The following is a 13,368-nucleotide window of genomic DNA, read 5'->3' as shown; positions in this document are numbered from 1 at the left end:
ATCTTTTTTATTTCGAAATATTCCGCATTCAGGCGGTACGGTAAGAATTGAAAACAGCTCAAAGTTCTCCTGTGTCAATATTGGCGCAGGTAGCAAAGGATTATTGGTCGTCTTTCAGAATAATATCCTTGATAGTACTGTGTCCGTTTTTGGATATCGAAGAAGCATTCGATAACACATGGCACACAGAAATACAAGATGCCTGATCCGCATGGGAGTGACAAACACCCTGGTTTTCTGGATGGGTAAAATGTAAGAGAGTCGGCAAATAGAAGTACCTACCGACAGAAATTCTGTTGTCATTAATATTACTCCAGGTTGTCCATAGGGCGAGGTACTATCACCGATTATGTGGAGTATGATAGTGGACGAATTCCCGGACGAGCTAACAAAAATATTGGCATATAAGTCCAGGGTTACGCGGACGATATCATTTTAATCTGCAGGAGCAAATATGAGGATTCCTGGCTATGGAGAAAGTGATTCGCGATGCAGGTGTCAATGGAAGAGGCACCATCCTCTTCAATTCCACCTAACTACTGGTCTATGCTGACGATATCGACATGGGAAGAACAACCGAGATGCACAGTATACCTTCATCCAGATCGAGCAGGCTGCGGGAAAACTTGGGTTGATATTAAATAATACTTGACGAAATACACGGTGGCAGTCAGCACCAAAGAACAAAAGGGCGACAACATAAAATCGCACTGGTCAAATTAGAACAATAAAGATAGGAGAATGCAATTTTGAGACTTTGAGAGATGTTTTCTCCTATCAACAGAGCCTATTTTTGGTTACAAAAACTGTTCCGCTCGAAAATCTCACCACAGGTTCAAAGTTCTTATTTTATAAGACAACGATTTCTCCAGCCCTCATGTATTCCTCAGGAACCTGGGTTCCTAGCGACAAAAATTGCGAGATCCTGGCCGCTTTCGAGAGAAGAATCCTCCGAAAAACTTTTGGCCCCCTACATGATGATGGACGATTCCGTTGCCTACATAACGACGAAATCTATTAGCGATACCACGACTGTCTGAGTGTGGATAAAATCCGGCTCAAAAGGTTGCGGTGGGCTGGTCACTTCATCCGTATGAAGGGAAATGATCAAGCCCGGAAAGTCTATAAGGAGAATATCTATGGTAGAAAAAGAAGACGAAGCAGACCCTGGCTGAAATGGAGTGATGGCGTAAGTCAGCACGCCAGACACCTTATAGGAATATCGAATTGGTGGATCTCGGCACAAAACCAGGGTGTCTGGAGTTCCTTATTAAAGCAGGCCTAGATCGGATTCCAGTTGTTTCGCCGTTGATGATGATGATGATTCGGAATCTGAGCATTATTCCATATCCGCCGCTGGACGTTTTCTAGATCAGTCTCCATCCACCCCAATATTTCGAATGCATACCCCACATGTCGCAGGATTTCGGACAGCAGAGCATTCTTCAACTAACAACTCGAGCATGGCATTCCTTGCAGAATTCCCAAGTATTTCATTAGTCATAGCTTGGATGTTGAGGTCAAGAACGCTATGAGCTGCATGTGGCTCTTGATCTTGTCCGAGGATGTCTTGGATTTGACACTTCTCTAAACTAAATTCCATCCGAATATCACGGCTAAACGTGGCTACTAATCACAAAGGAATCCTAAGTTGGCCATAAGGACCTAATGTGATGTCATTTAAGTACATCAAATGGCTCATCTGGCACTTAGCACTAAGACCATATTTGATTCCAAAACCATGCCTTCTAGCATCAGTATCCATGAAAATGAGTGCAATGCCATATAAAACCAAATAGGACTTAATTAATTCTTCTGGAAAATTGCTCCCCATATACGGATGGACTTTGAGGTGTTGGTCGGAAGGAACTGGCAAAGGGGTACGTCACCCTTCTGATGACTGGGACCAAACATTTTTATAGATTTGGATTGTTGCAGCACAGACGTAGAATAGTAATTAGCCAGTTGTGCGGGACGCTGTCAAGAGCCTTGGTGTAATCGATATAGAGATTTCTTTGGCCTCTAGTTGCCTGTTCTGCAGCTATCAAGTCGATAATGAGTTTCTCTTGGCAACCCTTTGACCCAACTCGGCCGCCCTTCTGTTCCTCGGGCAGAATTTTGTTTGTCTCGAGGAGTGAATTTGTAGATGGTTCGTAGGCAGGTAATCGGTCTGCGGGGTCCTACACCTCGTCCTTTTTAGGAGTAAAGTAGGTAATCCCCATAGTGGGGAAGGGTGAAAATTATTCAGACCGACATTTCTAATGTCGTGATTTATTCTATATATCAACCAAACGGTTATACTGGTAACATTTCTATGCCAACAATTCTACACCCAAGAGCCGTTCCAGTTCTTCGAGCCGTTTACCTCATCTTAGGAAACTTCCTCCCAATTCATGTCTGACCTAGTGGCATGACGAGTATCTTCTATGGAAATGAACTCGGCGTGCTTAGCATGGTGGGCGAGTAACCCCCAAAGCCCACTCCTTTATTCGCCAAAAATTCCACTGTCTGAACGCTCTGTTGGAGTTCGTTGAGAGGTCTGAAAAAAAACCGCTGGTTCGTCGTGTACTTTGCATTCTGAGCACATTTGGAGTGACCTTCACCATACCGTCGCAACTGACTTCATTCGACAGAAAGTTTCTGCTTTAGTGTGTCCATAATTTCAACTGCGGATGTCTAAACCCCCTATATTTTACTCTTCACCCGTTTGCAATTGATTCGAATCAGCCTAGTAATGTCTTGCCATGAGTCCCGTCGACGTTCCAGATAAGTTTTCCATGTTGAATCTCTTTGGTCAGTCGAACCAATAACACGAAGCGAATCTTCCGACATGCAGTTTGACAGCCGCAACAGCTTTACAATATAAAAGGGACTGTAGTTGCAGGAGCGACATATTAAAACAAAATCGAGATGCAATCTCATATCGATTTGACGGGTAGAATTGTCCGCGTTGCTGGAAATGCATAAAACCTGGGAATACCTGGTCTATGCAAAGGATACACTTCCGAGAATTCGACGGCGGATGGAACGGCGAAGAAGAGTGCTTCGGCAAGTACTGAAATTGTTTCCCCCAATGCGAAGTGGGGTTGTTGATGCCGCAGACTCTGTCTCCATCTACGCCTGGCCACTAGTTCCTGCGATGACTTCAAGTCTCGTAGGCTTCTTGATAATGGCCGTGGTTATGTCACTGCGAGTAATAAAGCGGTACTGGTCACGTATGCATATTGCGGAAAGCACTTATCGAATCTTTGATCACCGCCATTCTTATGTCATGGCAAGAACGGATGATGAAGAGGTGCATTTCCGAAGTCCACAGATTTTGGCAAAGTAGCTTCAGAGGTCGGAACTATGCTTCTGGTCACCGTGGCGCCTAGACGTCAAACCGCTCCACAATTAATCCAATCATCAAGTCAAACGGTTTCCTCCGGTTATGTGAACCGGACCATAAATTTCTTCTTCTCCTTGTCTATGGTAGCGCATTTTATACCTAACCGACAAGTGTAGTGATGTCTTCCTCCGTTAGTTATTTACAAGACTACAAAGTTCCTATACGTTTCTTACCTAGCCCCTGAGTTACTGTCTTGACCTACAGTCAATCAGACTGAAGCTATCCATCCCTCCTCCCTTCATACTTGGACTTGGAACCCGCTTGTGGCTATTATTACTATTAGGTGCTATTACACAGGCGGTTTGGGCGAAGGCTGTCGCTGTCGCCTAAATAGGGCTAATTTAATGTTTCCAAGGATAATTGGTGACACTTGGCGACGAAAACATTATGAACGGTTGGTCATGATTGGAGTGGTGAGATCCATCCTGCTTTGTAAGGCACCTGACTGCACATGCCATTGATTAGATCATTAAAAAAGCACACTTTATTTGGGAGAACATCGGGTGAACCAGGGCACGTCAAAAGTATTCACATAGTTTTGGTTGAGCTGCCTTAAATGTGCACAAACATTTGTGACTAAAAATAATAAATTTTAGCTAAGCAATTATCACTGGTGTTCTTTGATGAGAAAAGGCAATTTCGTTATATAAACCATTCATTTTGTACTTTGGATAGATAGTAGCTGGAATTAGCAGCTAATGAGATAGCGCATGATATTTCATACCTCAAAAATGTTACATCCAGAGGAAAGAAGTATTGCCTTGACTGTAATACGATAGAAAATTCACTCCAAGTTTTTCACAATGTGGTACAAGTATTTCATAGCCCTAAAGTCTAAGCATTATCCTTTATCAAGTCCAACATTAGGTTTAAGTTCCTTGTCGCTCCAAATTAGTTCCTCTATGCTAATTATGTCACAAAACTAGATGGAAATAATTTAACATGTTTCCTCATTGTGACAGGTAGTACGCTTTGAACCAAACCACATCCACTGGTTAGCAATATTACCTAAGTCAGAATATTTGCCATAGTTGATAGGTTACATGTGAAAAGGCTGATGAGAACATCTGAACACCTCATTCGGTTGCTAATTTAGTGCTTCGTCGTTCCATCATGAAGTTCCATAGAGATACCATGTAAAGCCTTATATTCAATTATCCTTTCCCAAACGCTTTCTACAACCCTGTTGCTGCCACAAGGATTACCTACATATATGATCCTATTTCGTTATATTTCCAGGCGAAGCTCCACGGCATCTGACATATCCTTCGCATCTCGCTGCGTGTACCGCAGAACATCATCAGCGAGCCGCACTCCCAGCATAGATTCCCGTAGTGTGCAGGTCGAATTGCATAGTCCTGAAAAGAGTCGTCAGAGTCCTCGAACACCCAGAAGATTAAATTCCGGTCAATCATCCACGCCGTCGGTGGAACGTGAATTCAGGTAAGGCTTTAATCGAACGCACAAACTGGTAACCAATGCAGTTCCAAATTCAATGGCTGCATTCCAATTTGCATATTTTCGAAGCAGATGTGCACTGAGCTGGATGCACACAAAACCGATTACAGGGATAAAACTGCCAATAATTTCGTTGTATACGAAACATTTTACAATGCCATTGACTATCCGCTCCTGCAAGTTTGTTTGCGTTTTGCAAACATGAACGAGTCCTGCGAAAACTAACAAAAATTTATAATATTATTCGTGGTTGTTTCCCGAGTAAACGGATGGTTGCAAGCCTAGTGAATCTCTGGAGTTGAATATTTTTTGCGACGTGAATAATTGAATTATTTAACATTTCCAAATTGGAACTCGAACAAACAAGAAATTTCATTTTCAATGAATTTGAAGATTCCACAATATCCAACTCTCCTCCCATCGTATCCCAACTATCCCATTATGGCAGCTGAAATGTATCACATTATTTCCCTAACGCAAAATAGTCAATCAATAGTTCTGCTTCCATACAACAACTACAAAGCTTGCAATTACTTCCACCATAAAGTTTGTCTCAACGTCTACATCCATTTCCAATTTTCATTTGCTGTCTATATCCATTTCAATTTTCTTTGGAGGATAAGGAGGATGACAAAAGTTGTTACAACAATAGTTTATTGGTCCATTTCGTGTAATCGGATTAGATGATAGCGTTGAAAAAATAACATGGAAAGTCCACATAGGAATCAGGCTCTTATGCCTGCCATCATGAGGAGCCGCTACATCCTGAACAAAGGAGCTGGCTTCTCCTACGTAGAAAAAGTTTTATGTTACAAGCAATATCGTATAACGACGCAAATAATGTCTCTTAATGTTGCTTCTACTACTATTCTGCAAATCACCACGTTTTCTTCTTAATTAGGAGTTTCTACAATAGCGGTAAACCAAGATTCTGGACTTCGGAAGGGAACTTCAAGTTGAATTGTCTCCTGTTCTCTTATCGATAAGATAAGAGGAAATAATCAACCCATTTTGCTTTTCAAGTTAGCAAAATGAGAAAATCTTAAAAATGAGACATTTTTCGAGTCCTCTGGAAGATACCCGTATTGTGTAAATCGTTTTTTTTGTCGATGGAGGTGGAAATTTCTCATCCAATGCGAAGCGATGTTAATACTTCCTATATTCACAGTGTCCCATAAAGAACTGCGTTAGGTGGTAATTAAGTTCTCGATGTAATCGTTCGATTCAGTTTCACATGGGATCAGTGTATGACTCCAGCGGCCCTTTTAAGGTTTTGTTTGTAAAACAAAACCTTATTCAAATCGGTTCAATGTCTGTCTGTCTGTCTGTCTTCTTTTTTTTTTTGTTGAGGAGGTGGAAATCTTCAAAAAGACACTGGTTTGGACACACCAGCATGTGGTATTTTTACCCACTAAAACCACCCCCGACTCCCTCCCTTCCCCGCGGAACCACCATAAGGTATTACATCACGGGGCGGAATCAGCTCACTCTAGCTTAGTCACCTTTCTTCTATACGCGGCGCACGTGACCGCGCTTTTCTGCTTTCCTCTGCCTTTCGCAATTTATCTTGAATCGATGCGATCATGGAGTTGATCGCATCCCAATTCTCTTGATGTGCTAGCATTTTCGGCACCAGATTTGCTGGTTCCAGCACTTCTCCTAGATTCCTCCTTTCTTCCTTAAATCTCGGACAATGGAAGAATACATGCTCTGGGTCCTCTGGGACTCCATCAGAATTAGGACAGTCGGGTGAGGTCTCCAATTCAAACCTGTGCAGGTATTGGAGATATCCTCCATGTCCCGTTTGAAACTGGGTGAAATTATAATTAATCTCACCGTGTAGTCTCTCCAACCACTCCTTGATGGCAGGAATGAGCCTGTAAGTCCACCGACACTTTCCCGAGCGTTCCCACCGCTCTTGTCATCTATTTATGGATCTCTCCCTTTCAGCTTTCTTCGTCTGCAATAAGGGAGAGATTGGCTTCGCATGGTATATATTCACCATATTTTCTGCCAAGATATCAATCGGCATCATTTCAGAGATGACGAATGCTGCATCATCTGAGACAGTCCTGAAGGCAGAGCATACCCTCAGAGCTGTCCTCCTGTAGACTGCATTCAGTTTGCTAGTGTGGCATGCGCAACGCCTCGCTCCAAACTGGGGTCGCATAGAGCATGATTGAGGTCAGCACCCTAGCTATAAGCAACGTAGAGGTATGCCGTGGCCCTTCCACGTTCGGCATCATCCTCGCAAGAGCCATACTCGCAGTGGATGATTTACCACAAACATACTGTACGTGTTTCTTATAGCTGAGCTTCCTGTCTATCACCACCCCCAAGTATTTGATGGTCGGCTTGGAAGTGATGATATGATTCCCGATTTTAATACAGGCGTAATTTCTCTTCCGGCCCTTAGTGATGAGGACCGCTTCCGCAAGCGTCAGACCAGAGCTCTCTAACCAGCATTTGATAGCACTGATTGCCTCGCTTGAGTATAACTCAGCATCTTCGAGATGCTTTGCGGCAACAACCAGCGCTATGTCGTCAGCGTAACCCACCACTGTGGCTTCCCCCGGAAGGGGAAGATTAAGTACATCGTTGTACATGATGCTCCACAGTAGTGGGCCCAATACGGAGCCCTGTAGGACACCCGCGGAAACAATGTGCTCCTGGGGTCCGTCATCGGTGTCATACCAGAGCCTCCTTTCAGTTAAATAACTATCGACGATAGCAGCGAGATAGGCGGGAATACCAACCTTCGCTAAAGATTTCCGTATTAGATTCCAATTGGCCGAATTGAATGCATTTTTCACATCTAGGGTTACTACCACGCAATATTTGCTGGTACTACCCTTTCCGTGAATTGCATCTTCGGCCAAGCCAGTAACCAATTTGATGACATCAATGGTTGATCTGGCTTTACGGAACCCATACTGCCGATCTGAAAGGCCCCCTTGGCTCTCAACAACCGGGAGTAATTTATTATAGATTACTCGCTCTAGCATTTTCCCCACCGTGTCCAGGATACATATGGGTCGATATGAGGATGGGTCGATATGAGGATGGTTCACCTGGAGGTTTACCTGGCTTAGGCAGAAGTACCGACTTCTGTCGCTTCCATGCCACTGGAAATATCCCCTCGGACATGCACGCTTCGAACAACTCAGCGAACATGTCCGGTCTGGATTTCACGGCAAGCTTAAGGGCCTTATTCGGTACTCCGACCAGGCCTGGCGCTTTATTGTCTACCGCAGATATCCAACAGCTCGTCTCTGGTGACTGGCGGAATTGCCGCCCCATTCAGAGGTCGCTGGAATGTGTCGGTGCTCTGTGTCTGTCTGTCTGTCTGTCACAGGCATTTTTCTCAGAAACGGCTAAACCGCTTGACACGAAATTTGGTGAGAAGTTGGGATCTGTGGACCCCCAGACATGCAGTGAGTAATATCCTCCTACGTAGAGATTTAGGGGGGGGGCCCATACATGTAAAAGGGGGGTGTACAATTTTTTTTCACCAAATATAGTCATGTGGGATATCAAATGAAAGGTCTTGATTAGTACTTTTCGAAGCCGGTCTTAGTTTGGGATCTGTTGAAAGGGCGGGGAGTGGGAGGGGTGGAAAGTGATGATTTCTTTAACGGAGCCATTCTCAGAAACTACCCAACCGAAAAATCTGAAAAAAATCATGAAGCTGCCTCTATACGGTGCCCAGGCCTCAAAATACTCTCCATTTCGATATCTGTTCAAATTAAGTTAATAATAGTATATTACCATATTTTTCGGAAAATTGAGTAAAACCCCCCTTAAGTTTGTCTCAGAGTTATAAAAGTTGGTAGTAGTATAAAATATAATGAAGCATATTATCTCCAAGTTTGATCAAAATCATAGTAATAGTAACAAAGTTACAGTAGCCCAAAGTTACCGTGTAAATTTACAACCCGAAGTACTAAATCTGTATGCTAAATGCATATTCTTAAGGGGCTACGTACAAATGGGATAGTTCTGCAGTCAAATATACTCACAGAAGAAGCAAACAAAACCTTTCATACCTGAAGCGCCCAGCTTCCGGTTTCCCGACTTGTTTTCAGAATCATTCCACCGTGGCTCCCATCTCCTGTACAGCGCCGTCCTAGTGGCATTTCGTTAGTCTGCAGTCACATTGGGTGGATTCGTCCTCCTTTTCTAGCAGAGCCAGCACGCCTCATTTGCTAGAAGATCCAAGATAAACATTCCAGCGAGGGAACAAACTACCTCATCCGATATTGTCCTATATGCACTGTATATCCTCAACGTGATTGGCCAGTGTGCCGAGACACCCTTCTCCAGTTCACCGGACAAGACCCTCGTACAGCAGGATCGATTTCACCGCCCTTGTGAAAAGCAGTTGAAAACTATATTTTGGCCCTCCAATATTAGACATCATCCTTACTAATGATGAACTAACTTTACTACCGCCAGCTCCAATTTAACCATTCATAATCATGCTTTAATGACATGAATAATTTCACTTTCATAAACTTCCAGGTCCTTGAGGTGCTTTACATCTACCAGACCCTAAAGTCCTCTGCAAAATCAATGAACCAATTCTGAGACCTGATTAACATGAGCCTTGCTGTCATAACACTTTCTTCTGCCTCGTACTAAAGAAGATAGACCACCCCGATCAATTGCATATCATCTTCTCCAACATCTTCCCCGTAGTGTCTAAAAGATAGACAGGGTGATATGAGGAAGATACGTCGAGAGGCTTTAGACGCTGGGACCGGAAACACTCCTTCCACCATGAACAACTCAATCGTGCTTACGTATGTAGGCTCGACTTTGGCAGGTAACTTTTGGGTTTTGTTCGCGACCCTATCCAATCTCGCAACCTTCATTATCATTATCATCAACGGCGCAACAACCGGTAATCGGTTCAGGCCTGCCTTAGTAAGGAACTCCAGACACCCCGGTTTTGCACCGAGTGCCACCAGTTCGATATCCTTAACAGCTGTCTGGCGTCGTGACTTACGTCATCGCTCCATCTCAGGCAGAGCCCGCCTTGTCTTCTTTCTCCACTATAGATATTGCTCTTATAGACTTTCCGGCCTGGATCATCCTCATCTTTAAGGATTAGGTTGTTGAGCCAGATTTTATCCTCAACGTGACGGTTGTGGTATCGCTCATAGATTTCGTCGTTATGTAGGCTACGGAATCGTCCATCCTCATGTAAGTAGCCAAAAATTCTTCGCAAGATTCTTCTCTCGAACGCGGCCAAGAGTTCGCAATTTTTCTTGCTAAGAACCCAAGTTTCCGAGGAATACATGAGGACTGGCAAGATCATTGTCTTGTACAGTAAGAGCTTTGACTCTATGGTGAGACGTTTCGAGTGAAACAGCTTTTGTAAGCTGAAATAAGCTCTGTTGGCAGCCAACAACAATGCGCCGATTTTATCGTCATAGCTGTTATCGGTTGTGATTTTCGGCCCTAGATAGGCGAAATTATCAACTGTCTCAAAGTTTCATTTTTATATCTTTATTGCTTTCATTTGACTAGTGCGATTCAATGTTGCGCGTTCTTTATTCTTTGGCGGCGACGTTTCACCATGTATTACGTTTTGCCTTCATTAATGTGCTGCCCGAGATCTCGCGTCGTCTGCTCAATCAAGATGAAGGTAGACTGTACATCTCGGGTTGTTCTTCCCATAATGTCAGTATTGTCAGCGTAGGCCAGTAGTTGGATAGACTTGAACAGAATGGTGTCTTTTGCGTTGATATCTGCATCGTGAACCACTTTCTTGAGGGCCTGGTTAAAGCGGACGCATGATAGGGCTTCTCTTTGTCTTAGACCGTTATTGAGACTGAATGGTCTCGAGAATGATTCTGCTGCTTTTATGTGGCCTCGCACATTGGTCAGGATCGACCTAGTCAGTCATATCAATTTCGTCGGGATATCGAATTCCCTCAGGGCCGTGTACAGTTTTACCCTGGCTATGCAGTTATAGGCGGCCATCGATGAAAAGATGGTGTAACTTATGTCCATATTTCAACAGTTTTTCCATCGCTTGCCGCGGAGGGACAATCTAATTTAATGCTGATTTACCTGGAGTGAAATCGCTTTGGTATAGGCCAATGATGTTCTGGGCGTATGGGGCTATCCGGCCTAGTAAGATAGAGGGTGTAGCATTGCCCAGTAAGCAGCATTCTTCTATTTCGTTGCTAGCTTACATTCATCGTCGAATCAACCGTTCCCACTTCTCTTGCGGCTGGGACAACACATGTTTATGGCCGTATCATTCTTCAAGTGATAGTGAAGATCATTTTTGATGCTTCATCTCCAGGACATCTGCGGTTACTGCGGCATCCACTTCCCCTTTAAAGGTGTTAGGAAGGGCTGTGTTGTGGATGGCTTCAGTATTCAGTCTCATCTGATTATCAGAGGGGATTGTAGGTGGTGTTGTAATTCGAGCTCGGAGAACTACGCCAACGAGTTACTTATCCGAGTCTATATTAATAGAAATTGTTGGCGCAACAATTCATATTGGATTAAGGCCTTGAGGTGTGTTAGAGCACTTCATTCAAAACCGTAACGGTACACTACAGTACAATGTAGGAGGCAATGTGGTCAGTATTGCGAGTCTATATTAACCCCCCTATATGTTTTTACATTCATCAAGGCTGAGAGGTGGCGGCGTTCAATCAGCACGTGGTCAATTTGGTTGAAAGTGGTTCCATCTGGAGAGGCCATTCTCCGCGCAAACCAGGTACTTCCAAAAACCATTCCGTGCGATACTGCTAACTAAATAAGCTATGGGAGCCGACGTGTCGCCCTCCGTTCGTCCCTACTTGACTGTTAAAATCTCCAAGTATGATTTTGATATCATACTTGGGACAGGCTTCGAGGGTCCGCTCAACTGCCTTGTCGAAGGTATTCTTCTCTGCATCTGCAGTCTCCTCTGCTGGGACGTGAACGCTAATGAGGCTTATATTTCTAAATTTGCCTCGTAAGCGGAGAGTGCATAGCCATTCGCTTATATTTTCAAAGCCGATAACAGGAAGTTTCAGTTTTTGGTTGACTAAGAAACCTACTCTGAACACATGGTTTACTCTATACAGTCTATACAGAGAATGCACATTCCGTGAGAAAACGTGCAAATCGTTATTCCGTTGTCGTTTGCGGGTTCGTCGTTGTAAGATCCATCCTGTCCGAGGCTCCTGCCGTTGCTTCGTAACTTCGGTTTTCCCTGTAGGGTTGTCAACCTTACCCAACCCACAACCTGGAGGACCAGTTGATACAATTTATTCTGCTCATAACCGCCGAGACTCGCCTTCATCCTTCTCCGGCTATCATTTTTCATTAAGGGGGTCATCTCGTGTGAAGGCCGTTTTTTTCGCATTTTTTAGAAATATTTTGTGAAGAACTGGATAAAGATACAGATACGAATTTTTCACCATATATTTATATCCTGAGCATGTGTAATAATTTTTTCACCCCGATAGCATAGTTCATTATTGAAATACAGAGCAATTTAAACACCCATCTCCAAAGAAAGGTGTTTTTCTGCTGCCACGCTAGAGGGCGCTGCAACCATCTGAAAAAAACAATAAAGTAAATTCAGGAAAGTCTATTAGTGGTAGATGTTAATCCTTTGCTGGAATATTACCGGCAACTACCGCAAGATGCTTTCTCATGACCTGAGTGCCTTAATTACGATAACCATAACCACATCGACCACATTCCGATCAGTAGTAGATTAAGGAAGGAATCGACCCCCGAAGCGATTAAGCTGTAGTCTCTTCCCTGGCCAATATGGCCGAATGTTAGCCTAACTCAACTAAAGCCAATAAATGATGTCCACAAATTCATTACTTCGCCAATTTCTCAAATCAGGCCTAAATTAATATATTTTTACCGAAGATAACAGAAGTTGAAATATATATAAACGGCAAAGTTTCAGAACTAACTAAAACAGATAATCTTGCAATTAAAAGCTGAGCGGAAAAAGTTACATCTTCTCCCATTTATGAGTTTGGTAGTTTCTCCTTGACAAAATTCCATTCAGCCGCATGTAAGAAGGCTACAGCTCCGGCACCTTTTATATTTTTACATGAATTAAATATGGACACTACTTCAAAGCCCAACTCAGGATGCCATCGAACACGTGTAGGGTAGTGGCTTTTCTGGTACACCCACCGCCTTCTCACAAGGAATTCCTCATAGAAAATTCCGAGAATATGTTGAGCAAGTGCTTCCGGAACTGGGGCAACATATATATGAAGAAAAACACGCCTAGAAATTGGTGGAGTTATTTAAAAAATCATGGAATCGTTTATTTTTCAGGGACTATTCGTTTTGATTACTTTGTTTCTGCGACGAAAACAAACATCATAATTACGAATTTTCCCTGGTTGACCATTGCATCAATGGAGCCATTTTTTCAGAGCATACAATTGGCTCCTGTATCAGCCTATCAATGTAAGATGTACCTTTGAACTAAAATTGTAAGAAAATGGAGAAATGGGGAAATTTGAAATGGAGTGCACCTC

General features: G+C 43.3%; 1 protein-coding gene across 2 annotated transcripts in view; it reads left to right on the top strand.

The window, feature by feature from the left end:
* The window catches only part of LOC119650372, a 165,026-nt gene that overhangs the window by 136,295 nt on the left and 15,363 nt on the right, over window positions 1–13,368 (top strand). For both annotated transcript variants that reach the window (XM_038053104.1, XM_038053103.1), the window contains one exon: window positions 4,628–4,831. In XM_038053104.1, the coding sequence (XP_037909032.1) occupies window positions 4,628–4,831 (204 nt within the window). The remainder of the gene's footprint in view (window positions 1–4,627; window positions 4,832–13,368) is intronic.

The sequence above is a fragment of the Hermetia illucens genome, chromosome 2, assembly GCF_905115235.1.
Source record: "Hermetia illucens chromosome 2, iHerIll2.2.curated.20191125, whole genome shotgun sequence".
In the NCBI taxonomy this organism is placed as follows: Eukaryota; Metazoa; Arthropoda; class Insecta; order Diptera; family Stratiomyidae; genus Hermetia; species Hermetia illucens.
The sequence above is the reverse complement of the archived record's forward strand: the minus strand, read 5'-3'. Positions and strand labels throughout refer to the sequence as shown.